This window comes from Mugil cephalus, chromosome 19 (genome assembly GCF_022458985.1).
Source record: "Mugil cephalus isolate CIBA_MC_2020 chromosome 19, CIBA_Mcephalus_1.1, whole genome shotgun sequence".
Lineage (NCBI taxonomy): Eukaryota > Metazoa > Chordata > Actinopteri > Mugiliformes > Mugilidae > Mugil > Mugil cephalus.
In genome coordinates, this window is record NC_061788.1 from 22,381,233 (window position 1) to 22,399,037 (window position 17,805).

The 17,805-nt window shown below is 41.7% G+C and overlaps 1 protein-coding gene across 10 annotated transcripts in view; it reads right to left on the reverse strand.

Annotated features, from left to right (window-relative positions):
• sptan1 (spectrin alpha, non-erythrocytic 1) overlaps nucleotides 1–17,805 on the reverse strand; it is a 30,200-nt gene that overhangs the window by 494 nt on the left and 11,901 nt on the right. For 2 of the 10 annotated variants that reach the window (XM_047569726.1, XM_047569725.1), the window contains exons 13-56: nucleotides 17,501–17,656; nucleotides 17,167–17,371; nucleotides 16,784–16,965; nucleotides 16,445–16,688; nucleotides 16,127–16,249; nucleotides 15,802–16,019; nucleotides 15,465–15,557; nucleotides 15,211–15,345; nucleotides 14,620–14,768; nucleotides 14,303–14,359; nucleotides 13,280–13,478; nucleotides 12,812–12,916; nucleotides 12,692–12,724; nucleotides 12,561–12,596; nucleotides 11,985–12,032; nucleotides 10,683–10,774; nucleotides 10,299–10,443; nucleotides 10,028–10,209; nucleotides 9,827–9,926; nucleotides 9,509–9,706; nucleotides 9,274–9,420; nucleotides 9,080–9,183; nucleotides 8,800–8,962; nucleotides 8,448–8,462; nucleotides 7,448–7,579; nucleotides 7,056–7,193; nucleotides 6,872–6,976; nucleotides 6,409–6,617; nucleotides 6,204–6,324; nucleotides 5,873–5,994; nucleotides 5,639–5,771; nucleotides 5,426–5,524; nucleotides 5,131–5,290; nucleotides 4,545–4,621; nucleotides 4,244–4,453; nucleotides 3,801–4,097; nucleotides 3,155–3,267; nucleotides 2,631–2,648; nucleotides 2,401–2,463; nucleotides 1,740–1,794; nucleotides 1,287–1,483; nucleotides 1,126–1,179; nucleotides 892–1,038; nucleotides 49–196 (exon numbers count right to left, since the gene is read on the reverse strand). In XM_047569726.1, the coding sequence (XP_047425682.1) occupies nucleotides 49–196; nucleotides 892–1,038; nucleotides 1,126–1,179; nucleotides 1,287–1,483; nucleotides 1,740–1,794; nucleotides 2,401–2,463; nucleotides 2,631–2,648; nucleotides 3,155–3,267; nucleotides 3,801–4,097; nucleotides 4,244–4,453; nucleotides 4,545–4,621; nucleotides 5,131–5,290; nucleotides 5,426–5,524; nucleotides 5,639–5,771; nucleotides 5,873–5,994; nucleotides 6,204–6,324; nucleotides 6,409–6,617; nucleotides 6,872–6,976; nucleotides 7,056–7,193; nucleotides 7,448–7,579; nucleotides 8,448–8,462; nucleotides 8,800–8,962; nucleotides 9,080–9,183; nucleotides 9,274–9,420; nucleotides 9,509–9,706; nucleotides 9,827–9,926; nucleotides 10,028–10,209; nucleotides 10,299–10,443; nucleotides 10,683–10,774; nucleotides 11,985–12,032; nucleotides 12,561–12,596; nucleotides 12,692–12,724; nucleotides 12,812–12,916; nucleotides 13,280–13,478; nucleotides 14,303–14,359; nucleotides 14,620–14,768; nucleotides 15,211–15,345; nucleotides 15,465–15,557; nucleotides 15,802–16,019; nucleotides 16,127–16,249; nucleotides 16,445–16,688; nucleotides 16,784–16,965; nucleotides 17,167–17,371; nucleotides 17,501–17,656 (5,727 nt within the window). The remainder of the gene's footprint in view (nucleotides 1–48; nucleotides 197–891; nucleotides 1,039–1,125; nucleotides 1,180–1,286; nucleotides 1,484–1,739; nucleotides 1,795–2,400; nucleotides 2,464–2,630; nucleotides 2,649–3,154; nucleotides 3,268–3,800; nucleotides 4,098–4,243; nucleotides 4,454–4,544; nucleotides 4,622–5,130; nucleotides 5,291–5,425; nucleotides 5,525–5,638; nucleotides 5,772–5,872; nucleotides 5,995–6,203; nucleotides 6,325–6,408; nucleotides 6,618–6,871; nucleotides 6,977–7,055; nucleotides 7,194–7,447; nucleotides 7,580–8,447; nucleotides 8,463–8,799; nucleotides 8,963–9,079; nucleotides 9,184–9,273; nucleotides 9,421–9,508; nucleotides 9,707–9,826; nucleotides 9,927–10,027; nucleotides 10,210–10,298; nucleotides 10,444–10,682; nucleotides 10,775–11,984; nucleotides 12,033–12,560; nucleotides 12,597–12,691; nucleotides 12,725–12,811; nucleotides 12,917–13,279; nucleotides 13,479–14,302; nucleotides 14,360–14,619; nucleotides 14,769–15,210; nucleotides 15,346–15,464; nucleotides 15,558–15,801; nucleotides 16,020–16,126; nucleotides 16,250–16,444; nucleotides 16,689–16,783; nucleotides 16,966–17,166; nucleotides 17,372–17,500; nucleotides 17,657–17,805) is intronic. The other 8 variants (XM_047569728.1, XM_047569727.1, XM_047569729.1 and 5 more) reach the window with 8 other exon arrangements.

Genomic DNA, 17,805 nt, shown 5'->3' on the forward strand with positions numbered 1-17,805 from the left:
TGAAGACTTGAAACTTAATGTACACAGTAAGTAGTAAACACATCTGACCTGGTAGAGCTCTTCTTTAGTGACGTAGGGTTTGTTCTCGGTGCTGAGAGCTCGGAAGGCGCTCTCAATTTCCTCACTGGACTTAACGTTCTCTGTCTCGCGACTGATCATAAACGCCATGTACTCCTGCAACGACACGTTGCCATCCCTGCAAACAGATTTGTCAGTTAGGCAGTGAATATGAATGTGTACAAGAACCATGTTGGCTGCCATTTACATCCATACAAATGCCTGAAGGGATCCTTCATAGCGCAACAAGGGACGGATAGAACATACAAATTATAAGATGAGAACTGGACAACATTGTTGACAAACAGATAACAAATCAACTGCAATATACAATCCTAACCAACAGGAAGGTACATGGGACAAAAGGGATGCATGACAAGTCATTTAGTTAATCGACTGTCAGATTATACACAGATCAGGCATAACATTATGACCTGCCTAATACTGTGTAGGTCTCCCTTGTGCCTCTAAAAGTTGTCAATCTGAGAATGCTGGCTGCTGCCACCAAGGAGTGTCATTGCTATGGGGTGGGGGCGTCTGGTCTGGTCTAGGTGGGTGCTGCATGTCTAAGTAACATCCACATGAATACCAGGTCCAAAAAGAACATTGAAATGTCAGAACATGGTTAATGTTATTCACTTCTCCTAATGTCATAATCAGTCATAATGTTTTGCCTGATCAGTGTATGAGCAATACAGTAGTCATGTTCATACACTCCTTGATGCATCCTCATCATACTACAGTGCAATTTATATTCACAAAATGATAACATCCTGATGAAGATGGATTCAGGCTGGACAAAACCTTATCAAGGGACCCTTATATGTGTCGAACCTGTTTGGATCCACAGTGTCGAGTATGGCCTCAAACTCAGGATCTGGTTCTCCTTCTTCCACCATGGGCAAGTCGTAACCCAGCGAGCGCAGACATGACTTGAACTCCTGGTGATTCAGACGACCTGACTTCTCCTTGTCGAAGTGCCTGCAAATAAAAAAGGTTTAAAAAGAGACTCTGACTTGCATCAAATGGACAAATAAGTCATGATGATGTCAGGAGAAAGCCACTTACTTGAACATCATGCTGAACTCCTTCAGAGCCTCTTCTGTCACTCCAGTGGTGTTTCTGCAAGAGAAGGAATCTGAGCTTAAAGCAGCATCAACACAGTTTCCTTACAGTGTCTTGAAGTCCACCTCAACTCAGTGACATGGAATTATCACTAGGGCATGTACCTGGCTTGAATCTGTTGCTCCAGGTTGTGCTGCATCCTCATTCCCAGTTGGTCTAGCTGGTCCCATTGCTGGGCCAGGCCCACTGTACTGTGCTCCGTGTACTTGTTGTCCAAGATCAGAGCTTCCTCCATGGCTGCACCCAAGTCTTCAATCTTCTTCAGCTGGCTGCGCATGGCCCGGATCTCCTGGTGCTTACGCTACACACACAAAAGCATGTCAATAAAACCTCCCACATGGTGCCTTCATGGTCAGACTGTACTGGGTTTTGGGATTTTAACAGTATATCAACAAGAGTAGGAGGATAAAACTTAGAGACTGTATAAGACTGGGAGTAGTTTCATGGGCCAAGATGTGTTCTCATGTACAAAAGATAGATCAGTAGAGTTTGAAGACCAAACTAACCCATCTTCAGTGTTTAAAGATGTACACCACTGTGTTATTTTCTGTTTTTACCTTAGTGGCCTCCAGCTGGGACTCCAGGGTACCAGATTCTTCTACCATACACGACCTAATACCAACACAAACTGATTTTAGAAACAAAGCAACAGTCTGGGCAACTATGAACACACAGTTATTAGAACACACACTCTCTACTACATCTAGTGTCCCCAGAGAAAACTTCCAGAAGGTGCAAAGTGCTAAGGTTCTAGTGTGTAATTTGGCCTGTCACTGTCAGAATTAAATGAATTTAAATGTGGAACTTTAAATGGGTTTTACTGCTACACAACAGAGTTGTATTCATGCCAATAATCTACTGGTAACCCCAAACCATGCCAAGTTAGGGGTACTGCACACATGAGTGGAAACTGCAGCAGATTAGCAGTACATGTTCCCAAGTCAGTTTTGTACACCCATATATGTATACTCAATTGAAGTAAATCATTTGCAGATTCCATCCCTAAAGTTCACACAGGAAATGTAACAAAAAGCCAGTCCACTGGTGCTTGAGTCTGGTGACCAGGTGAAGAGGGTTAGTACAGGAGGAAAGTGCTGAGCACACGGTGTCCTAACATGGTGATTTTAGACTGAAGCGCAGGAGGTTACACAGCTCTGAGAGCACTACATGGTTCAGGAAAAGCAAAAGAAACCAGAGCCAGGCTTGAAAGAGGTTGACCTTCCAGAAAGATCATCAGCAACTTGGTACTGATAGACACAGATAACCCGACGATACGCTATGCTATTCAGAGAGAGGACAGGGAGAAGGAAGGACCAGAGATAAAATGTGAGAAAATTTCAGGGCATCCACCTTTAAGGTGAAACATTTACCTTCATCATTACATCCTAAACTGTTTTCACAATCTCACACATTTGATCAACACATAAAAAAGAGAAAGTGATATTAACCCATCCAGAAGATATGTCCTGATTAGCACAGTAATTCCAAGCATCAGCGAGGAAGCAGTCACGAGGAAGGAGAGAGAGAGAGACAAACACACATTAACATCATAAGGTAACAACAAAATTCAATGCAAAAAAGACAGAAACACAATAAGCTAATCAGAAGTGTCAACAGCAGTGATTTGAATGAAGCTTTGATTCTAAAAGACAGGTCTATTTTCAATGTGATAAGAAAGAAAGCATTTCAGAAAACATGATTTGTGCGGCGAATATTTAGTGGCTTTATGCAAACGAGACAAACTGAGAGAAAAGAGCAGCTCCACGATTCTCATCATGTGTTCTATTACCAGCAGTGCATTAAGCACAGTGTCTGATGCTAAGCAACATCACACAACACAGAGAATTCTGTTGTGAAAAACATTTATTGCTGATGACTAACTATATGAAAGAATGGCTAAAATCTGAGTGAGACTGTAGAAACCTCAGCTCAGGTTTCATAAAAGGCTCAGTTGGAACAACATGTCCTCTACCTAGTCTCCTGTAGCCACTGGTGGAAAGCGTTTGCGTGCTGGGCAAACTCTTGGCGCAACTTGTCGTTTTCTTCCTGCCTCCTCTGCTCCTTCTGCAGCTCCAGCTCACGCTCCTACACTCACATTTACAGAAAGAAATCAGCAAGATGAGTTGCATTGAAAACATAACATGTCAAGTGTTTTGAGTATGTGTCACACGGTTACTGTGAATAATGTGTTGTCAGGGCTTGACTTATTTATATGGAAAATAGAAATCTCCAAAATCCCTTTTTACTTCTGGAAACATGAATTAGTTGAAACCAATCACCCTAATTTTTGTATTAAATCAACTAAATATATTGTGTTCCAAAAAACACATTCTCTTGTCCTGCTGTAACCCTCCTTTTTTAAGTGGGGATATCCAAAGGTCCTGCACCAGTGGTCGTGTCTACATGTGTAAAAGCTGTTACCAGTTATGCAGAAGTGTTAAACCAAACTTCCCAAGATTCTAGATTTCATTTAACTGTGTGACAAAGACTTGTGTATTTTATTCTTTGCTTTCTTTGTACAATTGACCAGATTAAATTGGAAACAGGATATAAATTATGAATGAAAATGATTAACAAGTTGTATTTATGAACACATTATATATAAAATATGTATAGACCTTGATGATCTTCTGCAGGTTCCTCCATGTTTCCTCCAGGGCCTCCATGGTGAACCAGGTGTAGGGGTTGGATACCACCTGGTAACTCTTGATCTGCTGGTCTAGCTCTGCCAGCTGGTTAAAGTCAGCCTGAGCTGAGCTCAGTGAGGAGCGGAAGGCCTCGTGGGCTTCACGCAGAGCCTTGATCTCCTCCAAAGAGTTACACCTCACTGGGTCTGTCAGATCCTCTTCTGCATTCTCAAACCAGCTGTTGAAGGCTGATGCTTTCTTAGCAAATGTCAGGAACAAGTCCTCAACCTAGGTGGTAGTGGAGAAGATTTGGTCTTTAAAAGATACTGATTCAACTTTCTAATTATAAACCTCGGGAGTGTTCAAATGCTCCATTCTACTTGACTTTAAAGGTGAGTTCTGGCCACGCTGATAGCCCCTTTAACAAACTCTACCTTTCTGAAGTGCTCCTGAGCCTCCAGCAGCTTCTTCTTGCGAGCAGCAGAGTTGGACAGCAGCTGGTTCCAGCGTTTTATCAAGGCAGCATGACGAGCTTCAATGGCTTTTGACTGGACATGCTTGGCAGCCAGCAGCTGGTCCTTCAAAGCTGTAATGTTAGTGATACCCTCCTGCTGGAAGGCTTGGAGACCAGCATCAAATGTCTCCTGTCAACAGAAAACATGCCGATGATGATGATGATGAGAAGAGAAATGCGTACAGAGGAGAAGAAGGAAACTTTTTTGAAGGAGGCCGTACCTGTTTGGTGAGCAGGGTCTGCACAGAGGACAGGTCTCTGCCATAGTCATCTGTCTTCAGGCTGTTTTCTTTCTCACCTTAACACAAACAACATCATTGTTTCAAAGATATTTCCACACAGGATATAGACTCAATATAGGTATTCAACTTAGTCTTTGCAATTTAAAAGTGTTATTACACAAAGAAAGCACAGAGAACAGACCAGATAGGAAAGCTTTCTGATAAAAGAAACCAACAGTATGAATAATTAGAAAAGAAATGTAATAATTTTACTCTTGTACTTTTCTTTTCTTTGTGGTTGTGCAAACATATGTGTAAATCTGTGTCATGAAAATGTATTTGCAAATTATTAAAGTGATTTTTAAAACAGGAAATAAGACTAAAATGGGTTACCTGGCCTGTGTGAGTATTCCTCTGTATGTTGTCTTGCCCCAGACTCTCTAAAATCTTTACTAGCAATATTTTCTTATACCTCAAAATGTCACTTTAACACTTAAACTCTAAGATTGTTGGCTAATATTTGAAGTGAATATTATATAGTGATAAACATTAGTCTGTCTGACATGTTTTGGAAAGGTTTTCATACCAATCCATGACTCCACAACATCAGCTTTCCAGTTGAACTGCAGGAAAGCAGAGTTCTCATCCAGCTTGGCCTTCCTCTGAGCCGCTGCCCGCTCCAGCTCAGACACTTTGCCACGCAGAGCTGACATCTTGGCACTGATGTTGTCCACATGATGATTGTTCTGTTGTGAGTGCACAAAAAATATCCCATTGAACTTTTGCTTCTTCAGTCACACTGCACGCACTGACATGCATGCTCAACTGAATGTTTTATAAAATATGCATTTTCTCTTCATATCTCATCATACATTAAGTACCTTTTTGATAAGCTCTTCTCCATTTGCACACACGTCATTAACTCTGTCCCTGTGTACAGTGAAGTCAGTCTCAAATGCTTCGTGCTTTTTCAGCAAGCCCTGTAAAAAATAATGGTTTTCCTTGGCAATCAGTAAAAATCCTCAAAGTACACACATACAACAACAAAAACACTGATACGTTAAGTCAGGTGGTGGTTTATAAAAGAAAAGCACCTGCACAGCAGCCAGTGTATCTCCATAGTCCTCACTCCCAACTAGGTTCAACTTCTCATTAATCCAAGCTTCTTCCTCTTCCACATTCGCCACAAACTGCTGGTACTCCAGTGACTCCTCGAGCCTCTGTCCCCTGGGACCAAACATACACATTTACAGTCCCCATTTCTCCGTGTGTTTTTCTCCCTCTAGGCTGCTCTTGTCCAGTGTGTCCATGTAGCACAGCAGTCTTACCTCGCTCCAGATAAGTCCTTGAGTTCCTTCCAGTGTTCGACAAACTGAGCGAGCCTCTGCTGGATCTCATCCTGGCCGATGGTGTTGTCATCAGACAGCTTCTTCCCAGTGTCTAGCACAGACTGGGAGCAAATAAAACAGTCAGCCTGGTCACTGCAATCCCACGCCCTCTGGCAACCAGTCCTGTTGGATTAGTCCCTGACAAGAGCACTCACTGTGTCTACCTCTGGTAAACAGCACAGATATGACAGAAAACCAGACCAGTGCCTGCTTTAAACAAACAGTTTCCTCTTTAAACTAAATAAATACAGCGACCAGATGACTGTCATACCTGAATAGCTGGCTCGTGGGCTCCCAGCTCAGCCTCCAGTCTCTTGTGTTTCTTCCTCAGATTCTGTACTCCTGTCAAATCACGTCCATAGTCCTCTGAACTCACAAGCAACTTCTTCTCTCTGGGGGGAGTCAGGGTAAAAATGGTTGAGTTTAAGTTAGCATTCCGCTTGAAATAAGACCATAAACAGCAGGGCCTTTCTTACTTAATCCAGGATTCTTCATCATCCAAGTCCCTGAAGAACTGATGCAGACGATGGGACTCGTTGAGCTTGGCGCGACGACCCGCTGCCATGCTCTTGATTTTGGTAAAGCGGCCATTAACTGCATCACGTTTGTCCTTCACCTGTGAGGTGTCAAAGGCGTTGCTGGCCATCAGGCTGTCAGCCTGGCCATTCAGATCCTTCAGTCGATCCTGTAAAGAGGAGAGTGGTGGTCAGGGCCCTCATTATATCCATGTAACTATTATGCTTCGTTATTTAACATATTATGAAAATTTTATGTTTATCAACCAGAACCTTTCATATATTTAGTGACTACAAACTTCCCACATTCTGTAATGTATGCCTTGAGTCTAAAATAGAAAAATGTCCTGAAATAAGGTCTTGGGTGTTCCCTGAAGTACATCTGACCCACATGCAGAGATATCTGTGATAATGAGCTATCTACCTCATGGGCAGAAATGTCAGCCTCCAGTAGTTGATGTTTCTTCAGCAGGTTGTTAACTGAGGCCAGATCTTTGCCATAATCCTCAGAGGCAAGAAGAGCTTCCACCTGAGGAAAAACACTATCAGTCCTTGGGATCATCTTGTATACATTGGTTTGTCTGTTTCTATCTTCCACATAATCTCACCTCAGAGAGCCAGAAGTCAAAGTCCTTGATGCCTGTGTTGAAGTTCTGCTGTTTGTTGGCCTCTTTCAGTTTCTGGCTCTTTTCTGCAGATTTGTTGACAAGGAACTGCCACTGTTCATCCAGAGCATTGAGGCGTGCCTAAAACAGATACGTTTCCACAAAGTTACATTTTAAGATGATATTTTACAAGGAGTTCAATGAAGTTGACATTTCCATTATATACAACCATCACCATCACCTGCTTTAACTTTTTCCAAGCTCACAATTGTTTAGAGGATTGTAATGTTTGCTATTTAATGTCTTAGCCTGAGCTGATTTGCTAACACACTGACATTTACACATGTTGTCTTCTTTTATATATTGTTCACAGCATGGAAACGTGTTGAATATACCTTTACTGCATCCTCGCTGCCAGCACATGCTCCTCTCTGGATCAGGGCATTGCCGGTGTCAATAACTCCACGGATTCGGTCTGCGTTGGCGTGCAGCTCAGCCTCAAACGCCTGATGTTTCTGATGCTTACTCTGACAGCACAGATAAAGAGGAAGGACACAGAATGAGAACCACAAACCTCTGCTTCATGGTTTAACTGTCCTTAATTTGAGTTGGGCCGGCTAAACAGACTGCAAAGCTTTAATACTTACACTCCAAAACAATTCAAATTCAAGCATCAATTCACCTTTGAACATTACATACAGGTGACTTTAAAATTACAACATCAATTAGACTCAATTGACTGTAACTGAAAGACTAGAAGGTAGAATATAAAATAATTACTTTAACAGAGCAGTGACTGTAACAGTGTATGAAGAAATTGGCAGACACACAAGACAAGACAAAACTGAAACAATATAAGTAACAGAGCTGAATATGAGAAAAAAAAATTGGAGGAAGAGTCACAACAAAGTCGCTTCCGGTTTGTATCCATCTAGGTTTCTACTTTATTCACAACTGGTCTAGAAGATGCCTCTTTAAAAATCACCACCAGTGGCAGACTCACAGCTGCCTGTGCTGCAGTGACTCTGCAATTCTCCTTATTGCTCAGTTTCACTTTGGATTCAAACATCTGAAGCACGTTTAAAGTTAACTCCCCTCCAAGATTTGAAAATAAAACTGAAGCCACACCACCAACTATTAACTTTCAATGAGCAAAATAATGAAATAACAATAAAATACAAAAATAAACACAGAATTAAGCTGTTTGTTTTTAACTAAATTACAACCCAGGTGAAAAGAAGCTGGCACTCAACAGTGCTGATGAGGGACAAACTGAAGATAGACAAATGCTTGTTTCTACATAGTGTCTACACATATAGCCGTGACACATGGACATGGACACATGGAAGATAGTCTGCTTGGTTGTTAGTTAGCTGACACACTACTTAAACTTACCAGCAGCTTGGACAGCTATGAAAAAAAAAAATAAGACAGCAGGAGAAAAATTCAGTCTCACTTTAGACAGGACACAGGAAGGGATTTAACAGTTTATGGAAATCATTATTAATAACAAGACAAAATAAACTGGAAATTTTAATTTAGCATATCACCAACTAACCAGGAGTGAGTTGCCATCTGAGTTAATTATCTTCTCTTTAATGAAAACATATTTTGTATTCACTGAGTTGGTTTGTGAAATTTATACTCCCATTTAAAATCTATTGGGAGGGGCTCCATGTCAACTACTCCTTCCTTTCTGGCTAGATTGGCTTCTAAGAACATCTGTGAACAGAGGCCAGATGTGTACCTGGATGTTGGTAGGATCCTTGTAGGACTCATCCGTTGCAGTCTGCAGTTTCTCACTGATCCAAGCCTCGATCTCATCTACGTCTCGGCTAAACTGTTGCAAGGTCTGTGATTCACCCAGCTTAGAGCGCTTTTCAATCATCTGGGCCTTCAGACGGCGCCACCTGACAGGGATAAGGATTTTAAGTTTAAAAACAACATTGCCTGTAGTTAGTCTGGAAAATCCTAGAAATGTTGGGATATATATATGTGTTTGAAGTCTTTGTTAAAATGTGTTCTACCTATCAAGGACTTCGTTACGGCGGTTTCGGATCTCAGGTTTGGCATAATGATCAGCTCCAATCAGCTGGTCAGCAAAGGACTGCAGAGCAGCAATCTTCTCCTCCTGTTTAACAGGAAAACATTGATTCATTTAGAAAACATCATTATTAATTCATTTCAAAAGTTTTTAGCGAGCAGTAAAACTCTTACAGACCTGCACATTAATGGCTTTATCGAAGTCTTCATGTTTCTTGATGAGGGCCTCCACACTGTCCAGGGAGTCACCCTTGTCATCACTGGCAAGGAAGGCTTCACGAGCTGCCATCCAGTTCTCAGCTTGCTCACAGTCCCTGTTAAACAGCTGTGCAACGACAAAAACATTTGTCAGGTGCTATGTAAAACTACTAATAATTTCTAACTGGTCATGTGAAGGCTAAAAATGTCTTTACTTGTAGCTCGAGGCACTGGTCGAGCATCATGCGGCGCTGCACCCAGGCTTTCTCCAGGTCAGCACGCTCATGATCTAGAGTCTCCAGTTTCTGTTGAATCTCAGGACTAGCATAGTGTCCCCGAGCCAGCAACTGCTGGCCGAACTGCTCAAAAGCCTGGAAGGTACCAGCGCGAGCATCAATCTCTGTGCGGTGTTCCTAGAAAGATTAGACAAAAAAAAGATATAAGTACAGATGTGTAGCGTTAGGTGGGTAATAGTCTGCACTGATGTTTACAATTTTATACAAAACAAAAACAGAAGGGGAGAGATTCCATACCTGGTGTCTTTCTAAAAGGGCCTCGGCTCCAGTCACGTCTTTGGCCAGCTCTTCTGAAGACACTAGTCCTCGGATGCCATTAATCCAAGACATGAGATCCCTGTGACAGGACAATTAATCCCACACATATATAAACTGTATCTCTAAGACATAAACAATCCAGTTCTTCACCCTAACAATAAACACTGTTGTATGGCTCACCTGAAGTCAGAGAGGAAACGTTGCAAGTCATGAGAGTTGCCAAGTTTGTCTTTGCGCTGGTCAGCACGTCCAACCAGGCTGCTCCAGGCAGTGTTCAGCTCAGTGCATTTCTCCTGGATGTCATCCACTGCCTCAGGGTGGGACTGGATCAGACGCTCTGCTGTCTCCCCAAGAGAGTTAACCTGAGTATTGGAGTAGAAAAAAAATCATAAATGCCCCAAGAGAAAAAAAAGCATTTCAGTCATTACAAATGACTAAAAGATAATCTGACCTTATCACCCAGGGCTGCCAGGTCCCTCTCAAAGCCTTCATGCTTGCGCTGCAGAGCCTGGACACTGGCCAAGTCGTGGCCATAGTTGTCGGTGTTGAGGGCTTGGTTCTTTTCCTCAATCCACTCTTTCGTTTCATCAGCATCCCTGAGAGCACGCCACTTTGGTCAAACGTACTAGAAAAGCGTTCATACATCTAGAAAAATAGTGTCTGTCCAGACTCACAATAAATGTAGTAAATATATAATGAAAAGATTTTTTGCAGAGGAGTTGAAGTTTACTTTTTGGACATAAAATCTACAGTCACTGAGTTGGTATGTAAGCAAACTGAATTTTCCAAAACCCCATAGGTGATGTCTATTTGTGTATTTCCTGTTGACTTGTACCTGTGGAACCGCTGCACCTCATGGGCACTGCCCAACATGTTGCTCCTGTCTTCTGCCAGCTGTTGCAGAGATCGCCAACGGTTGTTCAACTCCTGCACAGAAAACAATCAACTATTAAAAGAAAGCAGCATCCTTCCAAGAGTCTGCTCAGAATTCCTGCAGCATACTAAGATTTGCAGCGCTGTATGTGACCTAAACACATCCTGAATCAAAGAGGAACTCGTCACTCGATTAAGTAATTGAATTGGAATTAAAAGAGCGCTGTGAGATAAACACTTAGGTGAGGAATACTTAATTGAAGATCTTTAAATCAAACATAACCATGCAAATACAATATTTGCAAGATATGTGCTTATTTGTGCAGTGTGTGTGATGGGCACAAACAGCGATGGGCAAAAAAGCAGGTGAACAAGGCGAGATGCACAGGACTGGATGCAGGGTAAAAACAATACATAGTATAAGGACAAAGAAAATGACAACTAAGGGTGATTTCACACGTAGTTTGTTGTTCTGAAACCAGAGTCTTTCCCCACCAGGTCAGTTCATTTGGACTGGTCTGAACACAGTATCGTTCTCTGTTCCAAAACTAATGAACTGAGCTTAGTCTGGTTAGAGAGGGGGTCTCAGCCAACTAGCAACTGCTCCGGGGAGCGACTCATTTGACAGAGGTGTCTGGCAGCAACAGTGCACCTTCTCATTAAATATGAGATATCTCTGTCTCCAGTATCTCTATGCTTAGTCTAGATGTTCAGACAGACTGAGGACCTTGTTCATGTACAGAACACGGGTATGAACTGTAGAACAGAAACAACAGCAGCAAGTGTCGACACTTGCTGCTAATGCTCCACTCTTGATGGAATTATTTTCCGAAATTGAAATTATGACCAATTACAAAAATGTTTGCTTTTTTTTCGATTGCTTTGTCTCAGTGGCCACAGGACCACGAATCCAAACAAAGTTAAATACAACACTGTATCACTGTTGTATCAATTATTCCCTAAATCGGAACCAGGCGTGAAAACACCCTGAAAGTCATGATCTACAAAAAGATACTGACGACATCATTCATGTAGTCCAGCAGCAATTCTTCCTATTATTAAACAACAAGTAGACCACAACAGGACAAACAAATGCTATGGGAAAAGGATGGAACCAAACATTAACACTGCAACCACTAGAGTCGGTTTCAGAGGACAGGAAGGGATAGATGTGAAACCATGACAATGGGGTTAGTTTTCGGATCACAATGCAGGACACAGGAAACGATTCAAAGTAAGGTTGGGGTGGACTCGTTAATCTTACCTTAATAGTATTAAAGTTGGCCGTTGTTTGAACAGCCAAGCGTATATTCTATAGTCAAAGGTGAACGAAACATGGTAGAAGGAGGACAAAAACAGAAAAAAACACCACACCAGTCAAGAGTGTTATGGAAACCTCCCAGGGTTTGTCTTTGACTTTTCCCAAGACACCAGGACATTGTAAGAACTGCAACCATGGCTTGAGTAGAACCAACAAGCCCCAAAGACTGAATACTGATGAAACACGCAAGGTATGTGTAAATGATTGAGACATCTTGAGACAAAAACTCAAGTGCCTTAAAAAGAATTAGTCCCCATGATCTGCAGTTGTCTCATCAATGTCTAATCATTTTCCACAAGGACATGGGACATCACGCCACATACCAATAACATAATGTATTGTTGGGCATGATTGCAGTAAATTGGCAGACCAGTATCAAACATCAATCTAGTCATGCACGGTACAGTAAAAACCAGATTAAGATTGACAAAGAGTGTCAAATCTTTGCATTTCATGCACATTATATAAAAACCTACAAAAAACAACTGAATAATGAAGCGGATGTTACACAATGTTTACCTTCCATGGGGATGCGGTCTTGGAATCAGCTTCATCCTGTTTAACAAACAAGGCATACTGATGAGTACACTAGCAGTAATATTTCAAAAATATCAAATTAAGTGTATGTAAATTACAGAGAATATTTCAACCTTGCCAGGAGCAGCACCCAGTTGCTCTTGTTGCTGAAAATGTGAAAAAACACAACATTAGCAATCAAGGAATGAATAATGGATGTGATCTAACAGCAAATCCAAGGAGGAAGAACTTACCTGAGCCTGAACCATGGGAGCTTCCTCTGCCATGAGGCCTTCAGACTCTAGCTCAGATGCCACTTTGTTGATGTCTCTCAAACGGGATTCATTGGCCTTCAAGTCCTGTTGAATTCAACAGAACAATGCCATACACACTGTTAGATATGACCATCAACAAAATAACATGCACAAACATCTATTTGGCATGTTTTGGATTTCATTCATGCTTCCAAATATTTTTTTAACAAATATATGCTGGAAGCTAGTTGAAAGCAGTTGTAAGTTATAACATTGTGATGATATCTCATGTGGTAAGGCTTCATCAAAGACAGTGAACAGTGGACTGGACCGTGACTTTACAAACTGTATTTTAAATCAAACTACAATAAGACATTTAATCTACATTGTACAGCACTACCTCATGTAGTCACGTTAGCTCTTAATTTATGTATGTAAAAAAAGTTACAACACACAAGCAGACATTACCTTCTGGAAATCATCAAATTTCTTCTGCAGGACCTCAACCTGCTCCAGGTCAGAGCCAACCTCCTCATTAGTGAGGGCACTCTCTTTCTCATTGATCCACTGCTGGAGCTCATTGGCCTCACGGAACAACATGAACTTCTTGCAGCTCTTCTCTAGCATGTCCTTGCGTTTCTCTCCCAGCTCTAACAAGGTACCATACCTTCAAAAAAAAAATAAAAGGAGATGACAAGATGCATGACATAAGAGAACCACTAGAAATCCATCAACTGGACATTGACATGCTGTGTGTAGGCAGCGTGTGCACATGTTGTGTCTAATTCTTGAGATTCTGATCAATTTATATGAAATTATTTTCATTGAGGATCCGTCTAAACATCTCCAGACGTGAGGACTGCTTTCCTGTTATATATCACTTTATTCTTGATCGTCTTTGGACATGTGTTGGTCTCTTGGTATTTCCGTCTTTTTTTTTTTAATTTACTCCACTGATCCTTAATTAAAAAATAATCTGTGCTGATCAGCTGGACTTTTATCACTAGTTTAAACATGGGAGATTTGTCATATCTAACCACCTTACTCAGCAAAACTCTAAGTCTTAACAATGCACACCTTTTACCATTTAATGGTAAATGTCCATCCATATCTTGACCAATTGTATAAATATATATTGTATTTCAATGTTTTTAAGGGTATCAAGATGAGAATATCCCAGCAATTAGCACCTCCAACTTTGGACTAAGAATGTACACTAGAATAAATAAATTCCCAACATGTGCAGAATGGAACAGCTTATGAAATGACAGAAAATCAGAAACGAGCATCCACAGGCAAGCTTGGGGTGAGAAAAAGATGCACATCAGGGGCACTTCTATCCCTGTACTGAATAGAAGACATGAGTGAAGTAGACACAAATTCACAAAACATGAGGGCTCTTGGGTTGGAGGGAGAGATGTAATGCTGCTGCTGATATTTAATGGCATCACGATCACAAGGACACGCAGAGAGGTACTGGTTCCTACTCACAGCTCTTCCACCTGCTTCATGCGCACAGACACGCTGCAGGCCTCCTTGGTGACAAGCCTGCACGGTGGCAAGGCAAGGCGGATGCACAGCAAAACAAGATTAAGTTGTTAAATTCAGTAAAAGGACACCAGAGGAGACAGAAAAAGAGGCCAGGCGAAAGCCAATACAATTACACAACAGTGCAGAATATAGGATTAGATGGAAGAACACTTAAAGAGCGCAGAAAAGACTGAATTGTTAAATCTATTAAGGAAGGAAGAAGTTAGTCAGCTACATTCTAGTGCAAACATAAAGAGATTAAGATGTGGGTTTCTTACTGATTCTCAATCTGGTCTTGACGTAGAGCAATGCTGCCATGTTCATCCAGCAGATTTTCCCTGGAAGAGGACTGGGTGGGGTCCAGCTTCTTCACGTAAGCCGCAGGAACAAAGCCCTGGCGATCGTTCACCTCCACCTTCCACCAGTCCTGCAGCAGGGTGAAACAGAGGTGGGTTACACTTTCTTGTTGTTTATCTTTTTGACAGAACAGTGTTGCAAAAATTCTGTTATGTTACATTTTTATCCATGAAAAAAATATTTTACATTATATTGAAATCACACCGACGTATTACAAACTCAATCCAGATTTCTTTAAAGTTGTGCACCCTCTGCAATTAACAGGCAATTAAATCTGTAATTATGCATTTTATTCATCAATGCAGCTCCAAAGCACAATTTGGACTTTTACTCTCGGTATCATGTTCCCTCGAAGACTTGAAATGTGCCTGTCCTCTAAAGATGCCAAACTGTATTTTGTGTAGGTGTGTGTTCCTATAATATATGCAATGGCAAAAAAAGTTGAATCTAATCTAATTCATTCAATGCAATGAGAAAGAGTCGATTGCAGACTGAGCTAGTTTTATATGTACCTTGTTGGTGCTGTTGAGCAGGGTGAGGATGTCTCCCTTCTTCATGGTAACTTCACGAGGGCTCTTCTCCTGATAGTCATACAAGGCTAGAACCAGCTCCTTTCCGGTCTCATCATCAGTTGGTGCAACTTGTTGCTATTCAGTTAAAGTTAAAGTGTCACTGGTAAGTTTTTTTTCCAGCTTCAAATAAAAAACATTTTGACAATTCCCCAAAGTCTGGTGTGGGGAGGTTAACTGCACATTTTAAGTCTTACCCTGCAGGATTGGGCCTGCTCCTTCAGGGCCTGGATGCTGCTGCCATAAGCACTCAAGTCGGACATCAGGGCCTCGTGTTTCTTTAGCAGAGCCTGTGGAAGAGAGAAAAAAATCACAACAACTGCAGAGTATGGACTGATGCTTTAACGAGCCTTAACTTGCAATAACTGCCTCATCATTAAAAAATTTAAAAAAAATGGAGCTTAAGAGGGAAATATGATAAGACAACAAATTCTATACCACATGTAGAAAAAGCATGTAGATCATAAAGTGATAATAGCAGTTCCTCAGACAATTTGTGTTACTGTTGTCAAATGACTTTTTATGATGTTCTACCTCAGCAGAATCTTCATCTTTGCCATAATCTGGGCTCCCCACGATGGGCTCCTTCTCCCGCATCCAAGACTCCGCCTCATTCGCATCAGCAAAGTACTGCTGGGCCTGCAGAGAGTCCTCTAGATCCTGCCTCCTCTGGGAGGCCTTAGCCTTCAGGGTGTCCCACCGTCCGTGTAGTTCACCCAGTTTAGCCTTCACATCCTCAGCAGCAAAGTGTCCTGAGTCACCCACAGGAATCAATGTTGTGTCAGTATTTCACTTGATTAAAAGGGTTCTAGTTAAGTCACTTAAGATGTCAGCCGAAGAACAGAATGCAAATAAATACCTTCCTCCACCATAGCCTCTCCTTTCTGGGTGACGGCCTTAATCCGGGGCTCATGACCGGTGATTTCAGCCTGCAGAGCCTGATGCTTCTTCAGCAAGTTCTGGACACCAATTAGATCTTTGCCTGAGAAAAACATTAAGAGAAAACTAATCAATTACCTAAATGTGAAGATGTTTAAATTTAGATGAAATGTTAATATATTAACAATTATATTCACATATATATCAACTACTTTAGGGAGGCTATAAACTGCCAATTGTGCAGTTTTATAGTACTGCATTACACAGTAGTCTGGATGCTTATTAATCTGTGTTTTACCTCTATTAGTAGAAGCAGCAATTGGCTCTTTCTCACGGATCCAGGTCTCCTCATCCTCAACATCTCTGAAGAGCTGCTGGAGTCTAAGAGAGTCGGAGAGTTTCTGCTTGCGTGCAGCCATGGGCTCACGCAGAGCTTCATAACGAAGCACCAAAGCCTCCTGTTTCTTGCGGATATTGTCAGCATCAAAGTGTCCACCGTCTTGAAACTGGCGAGCCTGGATTGTTATGCCATCAATCCGATCCTGAGAGGAACATTCACAGGACAATTTACAGATATGCCATCCCCCCAATACAAATATTCTGGTATGGCCATGCGAGTCATGTTGAGTTGCTATACCTGGTGAGCAGCCACGTCGGCCTCCAGTAGAGCATGTTTCTTCTGCAGGTTCTGGACACTAGTCAAGTCTTTTCCATAATCATCTGAAGCCAAGTGGCCCTCAACCTCATACAGCCACAGCTCGATATCTTCTACATTCCTGTTGAATTGCTGCTGTTGGTTGGCCTCGCGGAGCTTGATGCCTTAGAAAAAAAATCCCAAAGTAGTTTAGACTGTTGATTGTTGCTGATACATTGATTAAATCAATTAAAGGAACACTTTGTGATCAGAGTATAGCTTTTGGTGCTTTACAGATACCACTTGATCATATATATGTTTTAAATGTAAATTTCACCAAGAACGTTTTGTTCAAAAACAAGTGTCAGTTTCAAAAACCTCCACACCTTTGAGCTCTGTGGCCTCCAGCAGTTTCTTCCACTGAGAGCTGACCTCCTCCATGCGGCCAGCCACCTCATCTGAGGCATAATGCTTTCCATCCAGCAGCTCCTGACCAGACTTCTGAAGAGCGTCGATACGGCTCTGGTTAGCTGACAGTTCAGCTTCAAAGGCCTGGTGTTTCTGCACTTTACCCTGCAGGTTGGAGGGGTCCTGTTGTGAAGAGAATAGAAACAAAAAGGTTGAAGAATGAGGCATGAATAAATAAAAAACAGTGGAAAGAGTGGAATGCACAAAAAAGTATTTTATTTAGAAGACGATCAACAACTGTTTAAAAACTACCTTGTAAGCTTCATCGGTAGCAGTCTTCATCTTCTCATTGATCCAACTCTTGAGCTCATCAGAGTCCCTGAAGAACTGCTGGAGGTGGAAAGAGTCCTCCAAGGCTGCGCGACGAGACTGAGCACGCTCATGTAGGGCGTTGCGGCGGCTGAGGAGCTGTAAATGTGAAAAATAAGACAGAAGATGTTGCTTTCGTGCACTCATTTGCAAGAAACAAGAAAGAATCGGCTAAATGCTTTCTCAATTGAGATGGTTTCTACATTTGATGTCCATTTTGACTTGATTCAAGGGAATTTAAGGAAGGC